General features: G+C 36.0%; 1 protein-coding gene across 3 annotated transcripts in view; it reads right to left on the bottom strand.

Moving 5' to 3' along the window:
- The window catches only part of LOC131857168 (protein GID8 homolog), a 137,863-nt gene extending 119,373 nt beyond the window's left edge, over positions 1-18,490 (bottom strand). The window contains exon 1 of one of the 3 annotated variants that reach the window (XM_059209346.1): positions 18,274-18,490. In XM_059209346.1, the coding sequence (XP_059065329.1) occupies positions 18,274-18,276 (3 nt within the window). In that variant the 5' untranslated portion in view covers positions 18,277-18,490. Of the gene's footprint in view, positions 1-18,266 lie in introns of all 3 variants that reach the window. The other 2 variants (XM_059209347.1, XM_059209345.1) reach the window with 2 other exon arrangements.
- Between the last annotated feature and the right edge of the window lie 6,647 nt (positions 18,491-25,137).

The raw sequence follows: 25,137 nt of genomic DNA, 5'->3' as shown, positions 1-25,137 counted from the left end.
GTCTTTACATGTATTAAGACCTCTTGCAATCAGGTCTCTAGGACCCGATTGCAAGTAAAGGAAACTTGCAATTTGAAGACAAAGGGTTACATGATTGCAATTAGGTTTCTAAAACCCGATTGCAAGTTAGAAGAGACTTACTTGCAATCGGGCCTTGGAACCCCCATTGCAAGTTGCAAGAGACTTACTAGCAATTGGGTTTTGGAACCCCCCTTGCAAGTTGCAAGAGACTTACTTGCAATCAGGTCTTGGAATCCCCATTGCAAGTTGCAAGAAACTTACTTGCAATGACACCAAAAAGTTCCTACTTGCAATGATTGACAAAAAGTTCCTACTTGCAATGAGTGCAAAAAGTTCCTACTTGCAATGAGGAACTCAAAACCCGAAATTGCACAGAAAGCTAGGAAAATGAAGGCAAAAACCAACCAAAACTTGGACAACGATGGCAAACACACCCCTTGATGATTTGAAATTAACAAATATGAGTTTTAAACCTTGTAAAAGGTGCCTTAGAGAAGAAAACTGTGAATTTTTTTGTCAATTTTTTGAAAGCTCAAAAATTGAGACAATAGCTTGCTGGGGAACAAAGCCAAAATCTCTTCCCAAGGTCCTTGGGGGAATTCTTTTGGTCTGTTGAATCTAACTCTGCCTTTACATGCTCTTCTTGATGGTTCGAGGACGAACTTTAGCCACTTTATAATATCTTCTTTATTTTACCATGGCTTACTTGACTTTTTCTCTATGTTACCAAGTACTACTGGCAAAGATCAAGCCCTAGTACAAGTACGGTTTTGGTACAGGTACAACCCAAGCACTTGGGTTCGTTGTGAGTCCTATGGAGGACCCACAACAAACTTAGGAGCCCAAGTAGTACTAATGGTTGTACCCAAGCGTAGTTTGATACATTAGAACCTTAGGTTCACTCTATTAGAAATCAGTGTTAGTGCTCATCTTGTTATTTGTTTGTTACAAGTTGTTTTAACAACTCCCTAATTCTAGGATTAGTTGAAACCATACGAGAGTAATTTAAGGAAGACATCTTCCTATAAAAATGTAATATCTCGAATGATTTCTAGGAGGAATACAAACTATTATTTTTGTGTGTTGCTCTAAAAGTCAATCTGGTATCAGAGCTTACATTTCTTTCTTGGACCTGGACCTTGTTGGTTGAAAATTTTGTACACTTGGGGAAATATACAAAATTGTGGTTTCGACCACAGCACACGAGTAAAAACTCTCCTAATTAAGGGAAGGCTCCCCCTATCTAACTACAACTTGGAAAATAAAATGGGATGGGACAGCAATCTTTCTTCTTTTTTCAAGAAAGACAATATCCTTTTCTCTTCACAGAAAAGGATAGCGATTGAATAACAGCAGTAACCACTTTTAGGTGAAATAAGAGAAAGGAAATGAAGTTTCCTGAAAGCACAAAGACTTCCGTCACTTCCTTCGGGACGGGACAACAATATCAAGCTCAAAGACTTGACTATTGGAAGTCCTATCTACCCTTTGCTATACTAAAATTTACAATGAATAAAAGATAACAGCTCAAAGACTGGAATAATCTATTCTTTCAACATAAAGACAAGAAATAATGCGAGCTCAAAGACTTGCTGCTATTTCTTATCAAACAATAATTTTTTCTCAAGAATGGACGCAAGCTCAAAGACTTGCTGCTCCTTCAAGAGAGTTTCCTATTCTAATTAATCTTCTCTACTTGCAGCTCAAAGACTTCAAATCAGATTGGACTAAACTCCTTTAGAAATACTTTGCATAGAAGAAATAAAAAGATTCAAACTCAAACATGTAGCTCAAAGACTCAAAACTTGAGTAATCCTTCTTTAATATTCTTCAAAACCTTCAATTCACATTCATAAGCTCAAAGACTTCTTGCTGTAAATTTGGCAGAGTTTTTGCTTGCTTTCTAAAAAGATAAAAATTACAATGGACCTCTCAAGTATTTATAGAATAGGAGCCTTGAGAAAAAGGTGGGAGGATCCTAACTAACTTGAGAGATTCTCTCAACCACCAAGACTCATTCAATAAATAACTGAGACTTCATTAACTAACTAAGAGTTATTCTGACTAACTACAGTCCTAATCGGACACAACTTCTTGTTACCTTACATGTAATTACAAAAGTACAAGTAATGTCTAACTTGCATTTTACATAAACTACTTTTACATGTATCTTGTTAAAACAAAATTACAACTAAGAAATTACAAAAAGAGAGAAGATTCAACTAAGTGCTGAAAAACACTTAAGTTGAATTTTGTGAAGACATGAATCCTTGAAACTTCTGGATGCTTGCTTGTAGTTCCTCGGGATTCGGTTCATGAGTGTTCTTAGCAACTACCATAGTCTTCACAATAGTGTCGTGGCAGCGGAGAAGCGCGGAATTGTCTTTATCCAAAATGGACTGAATCTCATGCAAAAAGGCTTGGTGTTTCATCAATGTTTGAATTGAAACTGCTGAGAATTGTTCACTTCTCCATTCACTGTGAATCCTCATCTGTAAATCTGCAAGAACCTCTTCTTCTGGAATTAGCTCTCCATCCTGACTTACTATGTTGCAAGAGGCCCTTTCACAATGTGAGACAATACCTTGATAAACTTCATCTCGGAATTTCCTTGCATCGCTGATCTCTTCGATGAGGGATTTAAGAACAAGAGTTTTGTTTTCCATGAGTTCCTCAAATTCCAAGTACATGACCCTGGAAGAAATGATGGCGTGATCTTGCAGGATATTGAGCTGTTGTTGGGGCATAGTACGCCAGATTGCCAGACTTTTCTCAACACTTTCCAGATTCTTTTTGAAAGTGTTAGAAGTCTGATCCAATTTCTCCTCAATGGTTTCCAGCTTAGACATTATTTGAAAAATGTCTTTTATCACTGGCACGCATTGATCATGAAGCTGATCAACCCAGGAATCCAGTGCTTGTACTTTCTGAGCAGCTCTTTCCACTCCACGAATCGATTCTTGGGAACCAGAAGAACCTATAGAGTTACTCCCTTCGGCAACAGGGTTTGTGATTTTATGGATGGCTGCCATGAGCTGTCGATTTTCTTCTTCTAGCTTGTTTTTCTTAGCAAGAAGATCGTCACATCTTTGCACTAGTGAAGCAACAGAAAACTGAGCATCATGTTTAATAACCTCATGTGTTTGCTTGCCCAATTCTACCTTTGTAACCTTATAATCAGCAGCTGACATTTCATCAAGTGGTTTATCTGCAATAGGTTCCACAATTTCAGCTACTTTCATCTTGTTGCTATCAACAGTTACCCTGGAAATAGTCTTCGCCTTCTTAGCAACTTTGGATCTGGACTGTTTGAGTTGCTGGTAGTCGAAGGCATCAGGTGAGATCTCTTGCTTCTTTCTTTTCGGGGTGAAAGAACTAAGCCATGGAGGCAAAGTCATCAACTCACTTCCTGTAGCAGCTGTAGGCAAAGGAGAAGTAGTTTCTGTTTGAATCACTGTGGTCACCCTGGGAGGAATATCTGTTTGAATAGCAACTATGTTTTGCTCAGTTACCAATAGACATGAAGATTGCCTCATGAATTCTTCAAAACCAGAAGTGGAAGTGTCAATTTCTGATAACTGAATGCAAATGGGAATATCTTCAGGAACTTTCAACACACTTTCTCGTTGTTGATCAGGAGAAGGCTCGTATGCCGAAATGGGAACTGCATTCTGAGGAGACTCATCAATGAGCAAATCAGGAGGAGAAAGAGGCGTCTCAATGGAAACTGGAGGAATGACCTCGTGAGGCGTGTCTAGAACTGGAGACTTAGGCGCATCATCAGATTGCTGCCCCTCTTCTGGATTATCCAGATCGACCACCTGAACATGGAACCGTGATTTCTCCTTCCCACGAGTAGTTGTTTCTTCAGGTGGAAGCACTACTGCACGACTAACTCGTAATTTGATCCTTGTGCTTGAAGATGAAGCACCCTCCTTATTATCAATCTGAATCTCAGACTTTCGTCCAAGAGGCCCTGTAGAATCATCTTCTTTACCAACCTTGATTTTGATAAGTCTAACAGCATTGCTTTTCAACCATGCGTTAGTGTTGGCCAAGATAGGCTGAAATCTGTCAAGAATGGAGACGCACTCTTTATGTGACCATTGGATCAAAGGAAGTGGAGCTTCCTCAACCCTCCGTGAAGTGTATTCAGGATCAAGTATACGCCCATCATCAATCATCCCTTGTGGGATATCTGCCAAGTTCAAGTCAACAATTTGCTCAACAGTGAGCTTGCAGTAATCCATCTTCAGGACTTCAGCTTCTGTGCGGAGATCTGCCCAGATGTCTTCAATGCGATGAACATGTACAAAGGATTTCTTGATCTTTTCCTTCATACGTCTATAATCAAAATCAGCTCTAGGTTTGAACCTCTTAAGCTTGATTTCCTGCAATTCAACCTCCATGGCCTTAGCCTTCACAGATGTGACAAGGGAGTATCGACCAATTTTCAATGGATTTGTGCTGGAGATCCCCATTCCAACCTTGTGTCTAGCAGACTGAAGAGTATGAACAGCCATAATCTGTCTTCCCAACTCCATAAGAATTATCCTATCGGTTGGGTATCTTGGGAGCATGTATGGTTGTCCATCATAGCACCCAATCCTCAGGTAGGTGAAGGTGGGAAATTGCAGGAATAAGCACCCATACTCAAATTTCTTGACCCATGCCTCATCTGATACTCGTTTATTTCTGAGATCCATGTCAAACTGACACATAAAATATCCAAAGAATGCGTCTTGGACTCTTCTGAAATGTAGTCTGCTAGGTTTCAAAGGCAGCTGGTCATAGTATTCCCAAACTGGTATGAGCGAGCGATCACCCTTGGTAGAAAGACCTGGAAAGTGTCTAAGTGATGCTGCTAAATATACCAAATAAAAATTCATAAAGAAGGTCATAGTGGTAGGAACAGCTGCAAGTTGTTCGCACAAAGCATCGCTGATGATTTCACCCCATGAAATGTGATGCGACTGCCGTATGAACATGATGAATTGATACATCCATGGCTCAAAGACATTAGAGTGCTCAAGGCCTAACATTCTGCTGAGAAGAGTGATGGTGTCTCCTATCTCCCACTTGAAATCACAACGGTACAACTTTGCCCATCTTGAGAAGGAAGGACGTGGCTCATGAATCCACCTATTGATGTGGCGCTTGCAATCTTTTTCTCTTTTCACATAATACTCTGCTGCACTTTCTTTGGTGATTTCCATATAAACAGGTGCAGGAGGTATTTTGAAGACCTTCTCGATTGTATCCGCATCAAGACGAATTATGGCTTCACCATCATCATTTTTTATGACTCTTGACTCTTTGTCAAAATGATGGGCGCATGCAAGAACAAATTCAGGTTCTAGGGCAGCCACTGGGAAAGAAGACGCATGATGGATATGGCTGTCCAACAGCCGCTGCAAGTTGTTATCCTGTGGATCTTCTACCCTGTGAATGAATTCTGCCATATCAACGTGCCCTATTTCTGTGTCCCTGATACGATCCAATGGAGAAGATACCTGGGAAGGTGCAACCTCATTCTGGTATTTGTCATATTTGTATTTCATTTTCTTTGGAGTTGGCGATGCCGGCAAATCTGACATTGATTGCGAACCTGGAATGCTGCGATGAAGACTTAAAAGGGTTAAGGCCACATCATAATCAGCTGCAAATATCATTCTTTCTTTTTTTTCAATTGGGTAAAACTTTGATCTCTGAATTTCATGGTTTTGTGAGAAGAAGAGGGAAGACATGTAGAAATGGGAAAATCTTGACTTTGACCAATTTCGGATCTTGGGGGAATTTTCGCAAGTATACAAGTTGAAAAGTAAATACATGCAATCGGGATTTTAAAACCCGAATACAAGTATACTTGTAAATTCGAAAATGGAGAAACGGATGAAAAATGGGATTTTGACTTGCGGGAAATGATGGAAATGGAAAGTACGGATATGGGGAACATGAATGGATGGAAATGGGAATATCCGGGATAGTCATTTTCATGAAAATGGGAAGATCTTTTCAACATGTAATCCGGTTTTTAAAACCCGAATTTGCAAGAGAGGGGTATTTCACATTTTTCAAGCTTGGAAATTTAACCAAAAATGATCAAATTTCTCAACCGTAAGGGAAGAACAAGAATTTCCAGCGAACTTGTAATCGAGATTAAAAATCCCGAATACAAACTAAGATGGAATTTTGAGAAGAATAATGCAATTTAACAATTGCATTTCAAAGGGAAGATTTGTTTCATGAAAACCAATTTTAAGGGAAGAACAACACATGCGAAGAATGTAATAAATAACGAAAAATGAAGAAAACATGAAAATAATAAAAAGAAGAGAAGAAAGGAAGAACATACCTTGATTGGAAAATCAAAATGCTTCTCCAACAATGCAATACTTCTTGAGATGAAGAAGCAAAACTGAACTATTAAACCCTTATCACGTTTTTGTGAAAATGCCCCCAAAAATGGCAGCAATCTTAAACTTGGAAGAGTAAAATGCCAATGAAAGTGTTCATTTCAAGTTTGTTGAAGCAAAACGATCAAGGTATGTGCTGAAGCAATAACACCAAAGGTGTTTGAAGAGGTAACAATGCCAAAGGATTAAAACGCAGCCAAAGAGAGTCACGTTTTTGTGAAAAACGTGGTATTCATTACACATTCAATGAACCATTAAATGGTGCGAAACTTCTGTTACCCTCCACGCCTTAGGAAGGAAGATCAAAACGATTTAGGAGTGTGCGAAATGTTAAAGATTCAACCCCTCAAAACGTGGCATTAATGATTCACGTTAGGAAAAAACGTGGTTGCTGTTTTTAGGGTAAAAACCAGCGAATTTGTCTTTGAAATGGCATGATAGATGTCCAAAAATGCAAGAAGATAGGATGCAAACCCAAAACGCCTCCTTCATCCAACGATTCATCCACGAATTTCGCTTTGAAAAAGTCCAAAATCGCTTCCCTCTTGCATTTCGGGTTTTGAAAAACAAATGACAAGTTCGTTTTCTTCAAAAGGAAGCAAATCGGGTTTGGGATATAAAATGACAAGTTCAATTTGCACTTTTCCCTCTTTCATGTTTAAAATCGGGTTTTGGATATAAAACAACAAGTTTAAAATCTCACTTTTTCACTCATTAAGCCAAAATCGGGTTTTTTTGGACAAATGACAAGTTAAAAATTGTCAAAAATGAACTTTTATGTTAAAATCGGGTTTTAAAAGACAAACTGCAAGTTTAAAAATACTTGTAAGGGGGAAATAAAATCCCTACAACAAGTATTAAACACTTGCACACATGTAATGGGGATTTAAAATCCCTATTACATGTGAAAACCATTAAAGTAGGGGTTTTTTGAACAAACTGCAAGTTTACTTGCAGTTGAGCTAAAAAACCCCTATTTTAACTAAAAATGACCAAAAAACAACAAAAAGATAAAAACATTAAATGGGAAACTTAAAATAAATTACAAGTGACATATTTGAAATAAAAAATGCACATGTAAGTGATCAAAAATTCCCCTACAAAGACCACAACAATGAATATCATTAAAACTTGCAGTTTGAAGAAAATTCTCCACCTGCAGTCTGGGTTTTAAAACCTGAAATTGAAGGAAAGGCATAGCAAACGAACCCAGAATTGGACGAAATTTGAAACGTAGTTCGAGAACGGACTGAGGATTAAGCCAGTCCAAGGATTAGTCAAAATTCTGCCTCGGGAAGCGTGCCATAGAGTAATAATTTTTATTTTTTCATAAAAATTTCATCGTAGTGGTCCTTCATTTTTGGAAACAAAAAATGAGGACAACAGACCTAGACCTGCACAATAGAATGCACAGTGATTCCTATCGGGCTATTGGATCAGTGTATATTTTAGTTGTTGATCGATCAATTTTTTATTAGCAGATTACCCTAGTTTTCCGAGGTCATGTCTTTGTTTGGACCCAATCTCTTTAATTCCTATGGTAGCATCTTTTGTTCAAGCTTTTGAGTTGGATCAGCCATTTTGAGGGAGACCAACTGGCTAATGCAAGGGTCCTCAGTTATTTTGATTGAAGTATCATTTTTTAATTGGCTCGGCATATTGTTTGGTTGTTTTGCTCGATGTTAGATAGTTTCAAATCGAAACATCTTTCTATTAATCTAATCGGGGGATTTATTGATACAAGCACATCTTGCATTTATCAGGTTTATCGACTCATCCATGTGGTAACACCCACTTTGGTGACATTGGTCGATTAACCTTTCAACATCGTTCTAGCACTTCCAATATTCTTGCTCGGCATTTTGAAAAGGTGGTTGGCTTTTGTGGTATTTCTAGCTGTTTGAAAGTAGTTATCGGTCTGATTGTTTCCAAGGTAGTGGTTTAGCTTCCAAATCGTTTTTTTTTATTTGGCTGAGTGTTTTTTTGTCTTTGGAGAGGCATTGCAAATTCACCATACAAAGGAAGCATCACAAGTTATAATCAATGCTTGTGCGAGACAGTGATTCCCCAAAGGTATTATGGTAGTGTAGTTTGTTTGGTTTATGGGAGTTGTACCTTTTTTTTTGTCATTCGTGTTTATTTTTATATTTGTAGTCAAGGTGCATTATCAATGGAATCTGACACCGTTGATTAAAAAAAGTAGTCATGGACAAATTAAGTTTCATCGAGAAATTCGATGGTAGAGACTTTCATAAATGGCAAATACAGATGCAACTACACTTGATAGAAAAGGATCTTTGGGATGTTGTCAAACCAAACTCAATCATACCAATTGATGCAAAACGAACTCACGAAGTGGAATATCAAAGATCAAAAAGCTTTGGGAACTATTGGTCTCGGCTTATCAAAAGCATATTTACACCATGTGGATTTTGCGAAATCGACAAAAGAGATTTGGGAGTCATTAAATAAGCTCTTTGGATCTGAAGCAGATATTGCAAAAACGACATTGAAGCAAAGATTGTATGGATTGAAGATGGAAAAAAGTACAAAAATGGCAGATCATATAAGTAAGATTCACTCTCTCCTAAATCAGCGAGCTAGGATTAAAAAAAAGGAAAAGATGATGACGCCAAAGCAATTCTTTTGAATAGTTTGACTAAAAGTATGTCACGAATGGTGTTCACATTAAGCAAGGTAACCATTAGTCTTTAAGGGGTAATATCAACTCTACTTGACCATAATGAAGACTCAAAATCTGAAGAGGTCTTATTTGTACATAACAAAGCAAGAAAAGACAAGTACAAATCAAAGCATATTCCTTCAAAAGGAAAAATCAAGTGTTTCTATTGTAATGAAATAGGACATGTAATTTTGAATTGTAAGAAGAGGGCCCAAGATCTACTAGATGATAAACTGGATCATCATCCATAGCTGAAGAAATTGATTGGGAAAGCCATGCCAATGATGAAGAGCTATCATGTCCTAGTGATGAAGTTAGTCACCAACGACGGGGCTGCTCATCAGCTTTGGTGGCATTTTATTTTCTAGTATGCAGCATTGTATGATTTGTTTTTCATTGTTCCTGGTTGTATGAATAAGTGGAATTTCACATTGTGGAGGGGAACAATAGCTAATGTTCCATTCCCATTTCATGCGAAAATGACTAGAGTTAAGGGAAGCTTCCAGTGGCAGTGGCGGCTATCTATGTTGTTCAAGATCGAGTGGTAGCGATTTATAACAGTGACTATAGTTAAGAACATTGTGTTCTTAATGAATGTGTTTTTCATATTTGTGATATGTATGTTGATTTCTATATAACTTCCATGATGTACAAGCATAGTAGCGAACAAAAGCACAGAGTAAGTCAGTTCATGGATCTTGAAAGAATTTGTGGGAGGATCTAGAAAACCACACGAGATGGACAGTTGATGGGTTCCTATTCATATCCAAGTTTGTGGTAAGCCTATGTGAAAACCATGAAAGGTTGATGGGAGGTACCTTTCGTTTTGAATCAAGATCATGAGAGTAGGGCTTACTGCAAATAAAGGCTCTGGGTTCTTACCAGGTTCACACTAAGGGGGGGAATGTTGGAAGTCAATGTTAGTGCTCAGCTTGTTATTCATTTGTTACGAGTTGTTTTAACAACTCCCTAGTTCTAGGATTAGTCAAAACCATACGAGAGCAAATTAAAGAAGACTTCTTCCTATAAAAATGTAATATCTCAAATGATTTCTGGTAGGAAAACAAATTATTATTTTTTTGTGCTTCTCTGAAAGTCAATACAGTCTTCATCATTTTGGGTATGCCATGTCCTTTATCCATCCAGTCCCAACTGTATCATAACTTTGTAACAGCATTTTAGATCAAAATATGCTAGCAAACAAGGAATTAAATATCATTTCAGTTGCATTTGTGAGTTGTACCTATGAACATGAGGTTATAAACTTTATATCAGCATTAATGAGATTGATTTCAGTTGATTTACATTATGCGTATGTAGCAGACGTTTGCTTATGTTTTGTGAAATCACTTTCCTTGTATTGTTAATGATTTGGCATTATGTTAAATGTTTGCAAAATGAAATTGAACCAATTTCTGCACTTGATCTTTATGCTTTTGATGAAGAAGAATATGAATATTAAATATTAATTTGAATTTGAATTTTCGTTGTGAAATGACATTTTGAGACTAGTATTTTCATTTTTGCAAATTATGAATATTAGGTATTTAAATATTCTATTTTTGGCAATAATGAGTATCACTGTTTTTATAAATAATATTTTTAAACATAATAATATATATTCCCATACCCATACCCAAGGGAGAAAAAATTGTCATACCACTGTACCCGGTTCTCGTTTCAATACCCAGACCAGCAACTTAGCTTTTTGTTTTGTATCCTTGGCCATTTTTTCTACATACATGGGTTTGGGTATAATGCCTATTCGGTTCGTGCTCTTGTTAATAGTTGCTTTTTGTTTTGGGCAACGACATCTTTGTGGTCTCTTGGTCCACACCATCTTGAGGAGCGGAAGTTTTTGCTACCGAATTTTATCATGTCACCTAGTGGTTGTTGCTATGACTGTAGGAATTTTTTAGGCATATCATCGTGTCTATAATGGAAGATACCATACTTTGAGAGCATGTTTCTTGTCCATTACATCTCACTTATGAAATAAATAGGTAGACAACATAGGAGAAGATGGAAGCACAAAAAAGACAAAAAAATGCCTTGGATGAAATCCCTTGAGGAAATGTGATCTCATGGAATACCATGATTGCAAGATCTACACAAACTAGTTTGTTGAAAAGGCTTTAGAAAATTTCAAGAAAATGCAATTGGCAGTTGCAAGCAAGACTCCATGACCCTTGCCAACATCCTCCTTGCAAGTGCCAAAATGAGAGGTTAGGAACAGATTATAGGCATCCATCAAAGCATCAAGGATAGCAAGTTTTTGTGAGAAGAGGGGATGTTGTTGAAAATGTGAAGTGAGGGTGCAATTTGTCCCAATGAGAAATATTCATAGTCAACACCTGGAATAAGATAGGAATGTAAGTGCATAGAGGGCATGCTTTCCCAAAATTGTGGAAATGCAACTATGATTGCATTCAACAATCAAAGAGAATGATGCCTTTTAGAAGAGGGAGAATATAATCCATTATCATGCATTATTATATAAATAATAATAAAATGAGGATACCAACAAAAGATAAAAGGAGATTTCAGAGAAAGTAGGCAAAAAGAGTTCACTTGTTGATGCTGCCACAACCATCCCTTTATGATGAAGAATTTATCTTCTGGCAGAAAATTATGGTAAAACATTTATCAAAATTGGTCTATTAGTTAATTACGTTTCAATAGTTTGCTATTAGTATATTTTGCTAGTATTAATTTTCTTTCTACCAAGAGAAAAGTGGAGAATCTATAGTTTATTTAAAATATGCAAATGTTGATTGTTTTAATTCAAATAATATTAGAGGTAATCTCCCCATCAACCTCAATGCAAACCGCAATGATAGTCTAGGTTGGCCTCCAAACTTGGTGAGGTGTATTCTTTCAAGAAATAAGGGCATGATAAACTTGGCCATGATTTGTCTACGAAGGAATTAAGGAAACCTACAAAATCGCATTAATAACAATGTCATCTTAAGTCTTTATGATTTAAGGATGTGAACAACTCTTAGTATGTATGGATGGTCTACTTCTTATTATGTATTGGGATCTATGTTGACTCTAGGAATGAGCTCTTAGGATGATCTTAGCCAACTATGAGCAATTATTGAAAAGTATTACCAATACGGTATGGTATTTTGTCTTTATGTCTATTGGTGGATAATTATGTGCTAAGCCTTATGATTAGAATATACCAAATATGTATTCACTCACAACTAGAATATTGTCTAGCATTATATTTATGGACTTTATCATGTCTATTAAATAATGTGTTTCCAAATAATAATTGAATGAAGTGAATGGAAATTGATTCTTTATAAGTTTGTATTAGTTTATATGTGTGCGTGTGTGGATTTAATGTGTTACTTATGTATCAGTACTTCGATTCTTTATAAGTTTGTATGTGTGTGCATGTGCATGTGGAGATTTAATGTGTTACTTATGTATTGGTAAATTGACCCCAAGACCTATAAGACAGTTGTATACTGTAACAGATCCCTTTGCAGTAATGTAGTTGGATTAACTAGACTAGGGTGTAAACCCTTCAAACAATGTGTTTTATATCAATGCCTTTGTACTCTCTGGTGTCACAATGTTGATCTAAGATTAATATAGGAGCTGACTTTTTGCATCACAACTAGGTCTGAGTAAAGGGCTCTATAAGGGCATAGTTAGAGGATAATTGTTTCTTAACGTAGCTTGTCCCATTCATTGTGAAATGATCAGTGAATCCGTAAAACCTATGATCCAATTATAGATAACGTTATCATTGCTCCAATGTGACAAGAGTATGAGTGTGCTCTAACAAAAGAAGATTTTGGCCATATCATAGGGTTGGTTGGCTTTCACCAATAGCATGTAGGTGATAAATATCAAGAACTACCCAATTTTATGGGGTTTAGACAGGGTTTCATCAATAGCATATTGATGATGGATGTCAGAATCTACTCGTCTCAAGTGTTCAAAACTGGCATTAGTAATGTGCGTTGTTATGCTTACACCTTATCCAATCATGATTGTAAGTAGTATGAGATGCTTTTCCATTATCACAATTGGTGCAAAGAATTGGGGAAAAGGATGGGACTCATGGTGCAACATGTGATGCACCAACATTCCTTTCTTGGATGAAATGTACTTGTGGGCTTAAGTGTTAGTGGGTTAGGAGAAGGAAATAATGCTTGCATTAAGGTACAAATACTTCCTTTTGCTATCTGATCACTTGGTGGACTTGTGAGATTGTTAAGTTAATCAAATTGTGTATATGTGTTGGATGCCTAAGTTAGTCACTATATTTACCTATGGTGAGGGTATGCGCCAGTCACCTTGTGTATAGATGACACATGCCTAAGCTGAACCTCGTGGGTATTTGTGAGGTGTTTAATAGCTAATCACCTATGTAAGTGCAACACAAGCAAGAGCTAGCCATGTGTATAAATGATGTATGTTTGAGCAATCACTTTTAGAACATGGGATGTTGAAACGATATGGTCCCTATGTGGTTTTGTCTATATCTATACACTAATCTTGGCATGGAACTGCCACTTGATTAGAATGTGTTTGTTATCATTCTACGGTAATTGAATTAAACAATGAATAGATGTGATTTAAAAGTGAGATCAAAGTTCTCATAGAAGAGGGGAGGATGAATTCTCTTTATCCTTGATGTACAAACTACAAAGACTCTGATTCCCAACTCAGATACATAGGCAAGGTCATCACAAATGAATCCTTGAGGATTAGGTCTAAGCATAGGGATGACCCTAACGTTGGGGACTTACCACATTCTAGTGTGAGTATCTAAGCGGTAGCATAGAGTTGCTGCCATGATTATAGTTGAAAGGTTTTGAAGTTAACACTTCTAAATTAATAGTTATGAAATGAAAAAAAAAATAGTAATCAAAGGCAATTATTACATTTTACCAATACCTTAAAAAATTTATAACATATAAATATGTTTTCAATTTACTTATAATAATAAACTAAGTTGTAGGGTCCAACCCTCCAAGCCCCCGGTACCAATCCGGTTCAGTGTGGGTTCGGATCCTAGTTTGGTCTGCCTATGGGTCCGGCCAGGGTTCGCACCCAGGCAGACCGGTTCGGCCTAGGCGAACCCATGAAGAACCCAAGCAAACTCAGGGCAAACCCGAACATCCAACGGCCCAAAAACTGAAAGTTTTTTGCAAAAATTAATAATTTTTTGAAATCCACCACTTGGAAATGAAAACTAAAACCCTAAAAGTGACATTCAAAACATACATTTAGTTCATTTCTCCTCATTTGTTTTGCAAACATCAAATTTTTCATTGCAAGTTGAGCAAATAGGAGTTGAAGGTTGATTTTTTAAGCTTGAACAAGTGTTGTGCAGCAACATTTCTACACATTTCCAAGCTTCCATTGGCTAAAAGCGGTAGGTTTTTGTACATTTTTTATTTTTTTTCAACCATTTTTGTTTCATAATTCATTTGTTTTAGTTTACCTCTTTTTTTTTCATTACTTTGTTTTTGTTTTTGTTTTTGAATGTGTTCATATTATTTCTTGCCATAGGAACTAGATAGCATCTACCTCTTCCTCCATAGGCACAAATGAACAACCAAAACAAAGAACAAATCCAAATTCTCCCCTATGGTTAACATTATACGACCGCTTCCAGGAGGTGGGGGATTCCATTGAAAATGCCAAGGATGTGATGTAGAACGTAATAGTTCATATTATCAGGTGGTAGGTTATTTGTGTGGAATACCAAGAAGAGGCATCAAAAAATGCCCTGGAAAAAATGGTGTGCCTATACCACAAGAGACGATGTTAAAATATATTAGAAAGTATGAAGAAGAAAAGAAAGAGAAGCCCGTAGATTAAATCAAACCGCTCGAAAAAAACAAAGGGAATGCGGCCCCCATCTAATCCCAATGTTGTAGTAGAAAACCACCCCTTCTTTTCCACAGCTGAGCCCGAAAATGAAGCACCCATTGCACGCAAAAGATCAAAGGGGCCTCTAGAAACCCCATTTCAAAATGAGAGTTGAGACATTGCCAACCAAGATGTAGCAAGATGCATGCATGCAAATGGGTTGGCTTTCAATGTTGTTCGCTCCCCATATTGGAAAAAAATGGTGAAAAGTGTTAATGAAGCTCCAAGAGGGTATAAGGGCCTAGGCTATGAGAAGGTACATGGAACCTTATTGGAAAGAGAGGTGAAGGGGGGTGAAGATGCAATGAAGCCCATAAGGGATTCATGGGCTAAGACAGGTGCATCAATTGTTTCAAATGGGTGGAAAGATTATAAAAATCGTCCCTTGATCAATGTCATAGCAGTGTCCCCTAAAGGGGCAATGTTTTTTAAAGTTGCGGATTGTAAGGGTCATGTAAAATATGGGCAATTTATTGCAAATATTCTCATTTTTGCCATTGAGATAGTGGGACCCCACAATGTTGTTCAATTCATAACGAGCAACACAAAAAATTGTAGAGCTGCTGGTTTGTTGGTTGAGGAATGCTATCATCACATCCTTTGGGCACCTTGTGCGGTCCATTCACTCAATCTTATGCTACAAAAGATTGAGAATAAAATTGATTGGATCAAACAAGTGTATGCAGGGGCTGAAGACATCCAGATGTTCATCACAAACCACAACATGTCTCAAAGGGATTTTTAGATCTTTTTCGAGTTTGGAGCTATTGAAGGTAAGTGAAATAGTAATTTAATTTTACATTTTCAATTTTTTTATTTTCTATGTTCATAATTGATTGTGTAAGCTATAATGTGTATTCTTCTTTAAAGTTTGACTTTTTTCTTATCGTTTTGGCATTAATTTGTGTTATAGGTTGTTGAGACTTGTTTTGCATCAAACACAATCGTCTTGAGACGACTTATGAAAGTTAAAGTGGCACTTTGCAATATGGTGATCAGCCAAAATTGGGATATATGGAAGCAAAGCAGCAATGAAAGGGCAGCAAGAATTAGGGTCAAGATATTGGATGAGTCATGGTGAAATCTTGAGATGATGGGATGAGCATGATTCGCTACACTAACATGGATAGGCCTTGCAATGGAGAGATTTATGATGGTATTGACTCAATGCTTGAAAAAATAAAGTGCATTATAAATGCAAAAAAACAAAACCCCGAGGAGAAATTCTTCAAACAAGTGGAAGCAATTGTTGTAGAAAGGTGGAATAAGATGATCACTCCTTTGCATCTTCTTGCCTATGCCTTGACATCAAAGTACTATAGCAATCAATTTATTGATCAACCAAGAAGGCTTGCACCATGGAGAGATTTAGAAGTGTCTAATGGGTACAAGGCAGAATAAGCGAGATGTGATTACAAATGAGTTCATAAAATTTGCAAACAAAAATGGTCTAAGTGTTGACACTCTTTGTCATAGATTCAAGAAGGATGCTCATAGTTGGTGGTACTTTCATGGCACATGCTTCCAAAACCTACAACCCCTCGTAGTCAAAGTTTTATCAGAAGTAAGTTTAATTAATTAAAATTTATCACAAGTAAGTTTTATTTATAGTTTACTTTTTCTTCATAGGTTGCTAGTAATTTTTAATTTTATAAATTTATAACTATAATTGTTACTTTATCTTCATAGGCTGCTAGTTCATCTGCATCAGAAAGAAATTGGAGCACATACTCTTTCATACACTTAGTAAAGCGCAATAAATTGCAATAAAAAAGAATGGAGAATTTAGTATATGTGCATTCCAACTTGCGTCTTCTTTCACACAAGCAACATGACTCCAAGCAAGGGGAGACGAAGATGTGGGGTATAGAGCCAGAGCATACTGATTTGGATGCTTCCACTTCTCAGCTTGTTGCATTTGATGACTCGGAAAGCAAGCAAACTTATAGTGCAAGTGACATTGGCATTGGTTCTTCTAATGTCAATGTCAATGTCAATGATGAGGAGGACGAGGAGGATGAAAATGATGATGTTGATGAATTAGAGAATCCATGTGATGATTAAAGTTTCAAAATTAAAACTATAGTTCCAATTGTTGAAACAATGATACTTGAACTCGATATTATTATTTTGTCATTTTGATATTGAACTTGATGTATATGATGAGCTATGATGCTATGATCACAAGTTTATGTTGGTTTTGTTGTTTATATGATACTATGTGACATTCTAATCTTCATGCTTCTAGGCTATATAATTTTTACATTGTTTTTAACTAATGCACCCAAACCTCTTTTCAAAATTTTGTCGTACCAGTGTACTTCTCGAACCCGAACCAGTGCCCAAACCCGATCTGGCAACTTAGATAATAAATTAAGGAAAAGTCAAACTAATGCAGGCGTTCGAAGAATCCAAACTATGCAAAACAAAATAAACCTTCCCAAAAAAACACATCTACAAAGATTGCAAGAAACGGGATTCTTCCATGAATTCTTCTTCAGCAAATACAAAGTTACACATATCTAACTAACCCTATCTCCCCTGACATTCACACATCGGCAAAGGAGCTTACATGTTTCCTTGCAATCCAGTTTTCTTAAAAATAAATTATTATTACTGTCCACAAATATCCGCCAAAGATAATGGGACTAGAGATATAATATAATACAATAAGTTAAGAGAGCAGCTTAAACATCTCTAAACAAAATAAAACAAAACAAAAACATGTACGATTATGAAAACTAGAAACAAAGTCAGCGGTGAAACAAATCTATAATATGAGTGCTTCTATCCGGCAGAATATCTCTTACTGTACGTCTCATTGATTTTGACACCTTCTGTTTCCTGTCATCATTGTCTGAAAGCCTTTTTTCTGTTTTTTTAAATATGTTTAGCATGTAAATAACTATCACGTGAATGCTTAAAGTCACTCAGAAAGTTAGTGGGTATAAAGGAAGTGATTATGACTATAATGGTAGCAGAAGCAAACCAGAGATAAAACTACGTTTATCCTCCATTTCCATCTTTATAGTATAAGACATTCTGAACTACAGGACAATACTATGCTACGGCGATACCTTAAAAGGAAATTCAAGAAAGAAAAATCGGAATTCGAAAAAGAAAGCCCACAATCTTTGCAATTCACTCGATACAGAAGCTGAATTCCCAAAAAGAAACATCCATCCATCCAACAATTGACATCTTTTATTATAAAATGCGAATGCACAGAGGAATTTGAAACTCACTACTCACCATGTTGGATCAGAAAAAAAGACGGCTGAAATTTGAGTGAATATGCGTGTTGAAAACTTTCCTGCTTTCATGCCCAATTTGAATTTGCTTGTAATATGAAATTAGCAAGAATTGGCTCATTTATATGCGAGAATCTTCTTTCCTGATTTGAAGGCTCGTACGGAATTTTTGCTGACAGAATTTGTAATTTTGTTTGGTGGTCTGAAAAGAATGAGAATTTTAAGTCGTCCATTAATTTTTAGGGAAGGGGATTTCCGTTAGGTGGAGATCACGGTTATGGTCACAAATGTTTTAAATTTCAAAGTTTTATATGTAGGTAAATGTAATTAAGCATTCGTTATAATTAACTTTACACATTCTCAGTTCTTAAATGGTATATTGGATTTTTGACTATTTCTTTTAATGTTTTAATATGTCACTTAATTGTTTATAGCTATTGTTTTAACTTCTAGGTAGTCAAAACCAACGTTGTGGATTTACTATGTACATAAGGATCAAAAAGTGTCATTTAGAAGTGTCACCTGATACCTACTTAAAGATACTTCAATAACCATGTACTACAACCATCTCAAAAATTGTAAAACTAATCGAATACATATTCTTCTAAGAACCAATACATTTTCCTCCAAGAACCAATACATTTTCCTCCAATAACTATTTTTTACCAATATGCACAAATGCCCCAATAGTCATACATTATGGGTACCAATAAAGTTGCAAACTCCTCCAATTAAGTCTACAAATTTCCACTACTAGGAGTACAAGTGGGCGGCTATCGGTACATGTGAAATTTATCAATGGGCTTTTAATTATTATTTTGGGGGTTTCTTTAAAGTTAGTAATTATGGGTTGGGTGAGCAAGGAGTGAACACTCATTTGAACATGGGCAGTAACTAGGCCCCTTCCCCTAATCATTGAACAAATTCATCTGATAGAAATTTACAAATTGATTATTATTTATTGAGATTTGAGTTAATTTTTATGTATTTTATTCTTTAATTTGGCTAAATTTATATATTTGATTTTGAATTTAATTCAAACATATTTATAATTACAATTTTTTAAATTCAAATTTAAATATAGGTTCGTGTTGAATTACTTTAAACTAGTAATTGCCCGCAAACTCAAGTATGGAATTTTTAAATTGTAATATTATGGTGTAGAGAAAGACAAACCTTGAATTAATTTATAGGATCCATCCATCAACTAGAAAGCATTTATATGTCATTAGAGTATCATCTAAGGAACATTACATCAATATTTATGATTGTACCCATTGCAACATATGTGTGTTATCAATCATCCCTAGGAATCAATTTCAAACTTGAGGTTGTGGAATTGGCCCATCATTTTCACAAGTATACATCTAAACCCTCAACTTTTATAGATATTTTCTTTAATTGGGTCTATGACAGCTCTACTTGCGAGACATTGTGAGGTTATATAGTACATGTTTGCATAAGTTGTGTGTTGTTTCATGGTATTGAAGGGCAACATTTGATTCATTATAACTCACCAAGGTCCAATTAAGAAATCATGGTGTAAACAATTCATGATATATAGCACTGTATCATAACAAACATGGTCTTAAACATCCTTGCATGTTTGTTTATGATCTTAAATCATTGTTTCAAATTCATTGAATTGGTATGCCTAGGGACATGTAAAAGGACTCCTTGCCTTGAAAGTTCCCAATTAGTAACTCTTGACAACACCCCTCTTCAAACATGGGTACAACAAGATTGAGGTATAGCTCCAACAATTGTCAACCTTTTATCAGTCAATTATGTAACGGTTGGCCCACTTGTGGTCCACCCAATTGAAAAATTTTAAGTCAGGCCCCTCTAGTTGTGTATCATGTCTCCACAGACTTTTTTCCCTTTAAAGTTGTGTGTTAAATTCTAGTTAAGTGAAAAAGAATGTCTTTAAAACTCTCTAAACCATTGAACCCCCTTGAACTAGTTCAGTCGGGTTCATTCAATTCAATCAAGTTCAAAATTTCAATCAAGTATGATAGAGTTTAAGCAATTCAACTGTTCCACCAGGTACAGATGGTTTGGCAGGGTCAAGTTCAAAAGTTGTCACAACAAGGCAACTCAAATACTTTAGATGGATTTTAATCCCATATGGATTATCATTGTTCATCTCGACTATATCTATAATGATCAAAATCTATAGAAGGTCAATGATAATTTCAAAGAAATCAGCGTTTATACACAGCATTGGAGTTGTAAACAAAAATGGTTGCAATAGCTCTTGTTTTGGCACTTAATCAACTAACATGTATTCGACTAGTTATCAACGGTGTTAAGCAGCTTTGTTTTAGGAAGTGGTTGGAAAGTCATCATAACCAAAACATGGGTGGCACTTACTGCAATCATGTAGAAATCCCAAGGAAAGCACCACGAGCATATCTAGATGTCGCGCGTGCAAAGAGAAACAATGCACATAATCTACAAAAAAAATATTTGTGACCTTGGGAAAAAATAATGATGAGCAAGGTACTCCACATACAACCTGATAAGGAAGTTATGGTGCAGTGTGTTTGAGAGCAGAAGATGTGAAAATCACTGAGAACATTATTTTGACAAGTCTAATTTTATGACAGTCATATAGACTCGCACACAGTAGCACATATATTTTGACTCAGACATTATTTTTTAAATTTTTCTGGTCAGAATGCAAAAAACTAGGTTTCAGTTAACATATCCAAAATTGAGAAAGATCCAACAATGCAAACAATAGTTACGGCCCCCGCACCGAGACAGATTTTGACTGTCACAAACATTTTCAATCCGCCCAGCATAAATAATATTTTCATTTTGGGTTAAAATATTCAAGTGCCACCTATCCAAATATTCTTATAAACTTTAGAGAATTATATTTCTAATGTTTGTAAATATTTGATGCTATAAATAAGAGTAATGGGGAAAGTGAAAAGTAAAAGTTAAAAGGTTTTTCAAGATTCGGTTATAAAACTAAATAAAGATCTCATGTAGCTATTTATTGCAAAATCATTGAAAGAGGCGAGGTTTTTCTTTTCTTTTCTTCTAGCATCTGGTGGGTGAGAAGGAGTGGATTTGTAATTGTAAGGGAGGATTTGAAGTTTTTCTAAGCAATGTTTTGTACAGAAAATATCAATCTTTGAGTTGATTTTTAGACATGAGTAGAATGCAGATGATATCTTCAATCTTTGTGTTGTTGATATTCTTCTCATGATTGTAGCTGGACTTTGAGCCTTTGCAGTTGTTTATTAATGTCTTTTCTACTATAATCGATTGTGTATGTGGATTAATTACAAGACTATGTGCTTGAAAGTAAGTCATATTGGAGTAACAACATTCTCTGTTAGTTTTTAGTTCAAATGTTATCCATAAGTGCAGACAATTAAACTTTGATTTAATGGTCTTCATTTATATTTGTTTTGTAAATTTTTGGCATTCATTTTCATGGCTATGGATGAATGTTATTTTCCTTTATTGCTTTCTGGTTAAAAACATATCAGCAATTTAATTCAATGTAAACCTTCTAAGAGGGAGTTGTACCTCTCAATTCAAAGGAAGATTATCACTTCAATGATAATCTATCCAATTGTTAGTGTTTTTTGTCCTTCATTCTGGGCATTTTGAGTGTATTTGTATAGTTATTTTAGAAGGACAAATATGTTAACTAACAGATTTTTGGCGACTCTGTTGGGGACTCGAAATCAAAGATCAGTACATTTTGTTTCCTCATATTTTTAGATTTATCTCTATGCAGGAGATTGGTGACTTTGTATATAAACATCATGCTCAAAACCAGAGCAATGAGAAAACGGAAAAGACCTCATCCTTCGATCTTGGAAATTATTGAAATAGATGATAAAGTACTGTATGACTTCTTGGAGCATTATAAAGAAAGTATTTCTCATGTTGTTAGAAATAATATGTGTGGAAGATGATCATCCATCCACTCTTCTATGGAGAAGTCTTTGCGTCAGATTCCACAAATTAAAAGAATTGAAAGAAAAGATAAGAGTTTTGTAAGTTTATGCAAGGAAAATATTGCAGCTGGAAGAGGAGTTAAGGGATAATGATGATGAAGAATCTCTTGTTGCCCAAAAGTCGTTCCATGAAGAAATCCAACCAAGAGAGCAATTGAGAAAGAAACCTACTGTTGAAGAAATAATGGCTGAAAATGACCCAATGTTGCAATACCTCTGGAATGCTTATAAGCAAAGTATTTGTGAAGCTGAAAAGAGTAAAGTAGATCCTGCTAAAGATCACAAATCCGCCTTGTTGCTGAAAAGTGTGTATCAAAGGTATCACAACCTCAAAAATCATGAGCAAAAGACTATATCTATTGTAGAAAGATTAAAAGAAAAATCAGAAAATGAAGAGTCAATTTCTTATATCTTCTCGATTTTTGGAGAAAGAGATCTTGAGCCAACCTTGGTCAAGACATCAAAGGCTTGGAATCCTAATCAACAACAAAGAGAAAGGTTACGGCAAGCTGAAAGTGAAAAGCATGAAATTTCTTTGTCAAGTATCTGTAATGGGGAAAAAGAATCATCATGCACACCTGTTACAAAGCAAGCTTTAGCAGACAAAGATGATCAAGAAAACAATAGAGAAGTTGTGAGCCTGGAAGGTGAAGATATGTTGGAATCTTTTTCTTCGCTAGAAATGAAGACTTTCAATTTTGAGGCCAGTGAAAGTGGATTTGTCCCAAAAAATTGTAAAGATGAAGATTTCCAGATTAACTTGCAGCTAGAATATACAACTTTCAGTTTTGCACAAGAAAGCGCTAAGAATGATTCTTCACATTCAGAAGTTCTAAATAAATGTATGTTAGAATCATTTCATTTTGATTTATCAATTGAAGCTTGTAATGAAGATAAAGAAAGATCATGCTTGGTTTAAGATTTGTCAGAATCTGAAAATGAGGGTATAACAAAAATATTTGATGTAACTGTGGGACAAAATGATGGTTGGATCGATAGAATATTGCAGCCTCAAGGATTGTTGAATGGTTTGGTTGACACTTCTTTTTCTGAAGAAGTCATAGATCAATTTTTATCATCCCTTGAGCAAGAAGACTTCGCTGCAAAAGACTCAGGTATAAATTCTTGCTATGCTTCTGTCCTGGATAGAGAGTTTTCAGATTTGATTAATCATAAAAAAGATGAAGTCTTTCAAACTTATGCTGATCCTATGCTTGATGAAGTTTCCCTTTATACCAAAGGTGATGTAAATGTTGAAATTCCCTTTGAGTATGATGATTTTCACTTTGAGAATTGTAAGAATAGTGTAGCCATTTCTTTAGAATTTTCTCAGCATTTTAATGTACAATTAAAGGTGGAGCATTCCTTGAATAGTGCTATACAAGGTAACTGAGAGAATTCAGAAATTTATGATGAAAGGTGGCTTTTTGGCGATGAGCATTTGCATAGGTTATTCCTGCACACTATTGGTTTGACTGCTGAAAAATCTTTTAAGAATGATGGTCTTAGCAGTGTAAATTTTAAAGAAGATGCCCCCCTTTTTCTAGAAAATCTTGGTCATTATTTTTATCAATTAGAAGGAGAAAAATGCTTGAATAAAACTATGCAAGGACCTCAGGATGATTCAGCATTTTTTGATGATAAGGGTGGGGTCCTATGTAGGGGGGCTTCCTAAAAAATAGAGTTGGAGTTGCTGAGCTTTTTTAGGAATATTTTATAGCTAGCGGTCCCATGGATTTTGTTTTGCACTCCAGCTTTACAACTTCAGCTTCTAAATTTAAGGATGTCATGAACTTTGTAGTGCAGATTAACTTAAGTTTAAACTCCTAAATTTAAGTAAATTGGTAGTAAACAAATTTACTTTTTTTTCTAAAATTTATGTAATTGACAAATGGCATAATACATTCCTAAGTTGGTGGGGCAATTTCTACCCCCACCCCATTTTCACCAACTTAGATTTTCAAGCCTAAAAGGTAGGGGCTCTATTTTTTAGGAAAAGATTCTAATTAATCCTATAGCCAAAAAATATTTTTTTCATGGGACCGCCTCTTCCTTAAATTTAGAGCTTAAGCCCCCTCCATGGGACCCCACCCTAAGTGGTTATTTGGATCTGAGTACGCCTACATGTTATTATTGCACTCCATAAATCTGAGGTCCAACATTAACAGAGTCATGGAATGGAAGGTATCTCTAGCTGCATCAAATGGCCACAATCCATGATTTCAGAAAGGTGCCTTCTTCTCTCAACTAGTAAATAGTTTCACTTGAGCAAATACATGCATCTCTTAAGGTATGGGTTGCTTTCCCTATTCCTTGTAAATAATTTTTGGTGTGTTGTAGCTTTAGGTGTTTTGGTGTTGGTGTGTGTTTGCCCTGCTCCCCTCAGCCACCTACAAGTAGCTCCTTGTGCTCTGTTTCTCGTTGACTCTATTGCTCAATGGTGCTAGGCATTGTTCCCAACCAGAGATTCTGAAAGTTCTTCGCATTAGGTATGAAAAAGCAACCCCCAGATAGAGCCATTTTTTGGCCCACTTGTGGTCCACCCAATTGAAAATTTTTAAGTCGGACCCCTCTAGTTGTGTATCATGTCTCCACAGACTTTTTTCCCTTTAAAGTTGTGTGTTAAATTCCAGTTAAGTGAAAAAGAACGTCTTTAAAACTCTCTGAACCATTGAACCCCCTTGAACCAATTCAATCAGGTTCATTCAGTTCAATCGGTTCCAAAGGTTCAATTGAGTTCAAAGGTTCAATTAGGTATGATGGAGTTTAAGCAGTTCAACTATTCCACTAGGTACAGATGGTTCGACAGGGTCAAGTTCAAAAGTTGTCATGAAAAGACAACCCAAATAATTTAGATGGATTTAAATCCCATATGGATTATC

This window comes from Cryptomeria japonica, chromosome 7, assembly GCF_030272615.1.
Source record: "Cryptomeria japonica chromosome 7, Sugi_1.0, whole genome shotgun sequence".
Taxonomy (NCBI): Eukaryota; Viridiplantae; Streptophyta; class Pinopsida; order Cupressales; family Cupressaceae; genus Cryptomeria; species Cryptomeria japonica.
The sequence above is the reverse complement of the archived record's forward strand: the minus strand, read 5'-3'. Positions and strand labels throughout refer to the sequence as shown.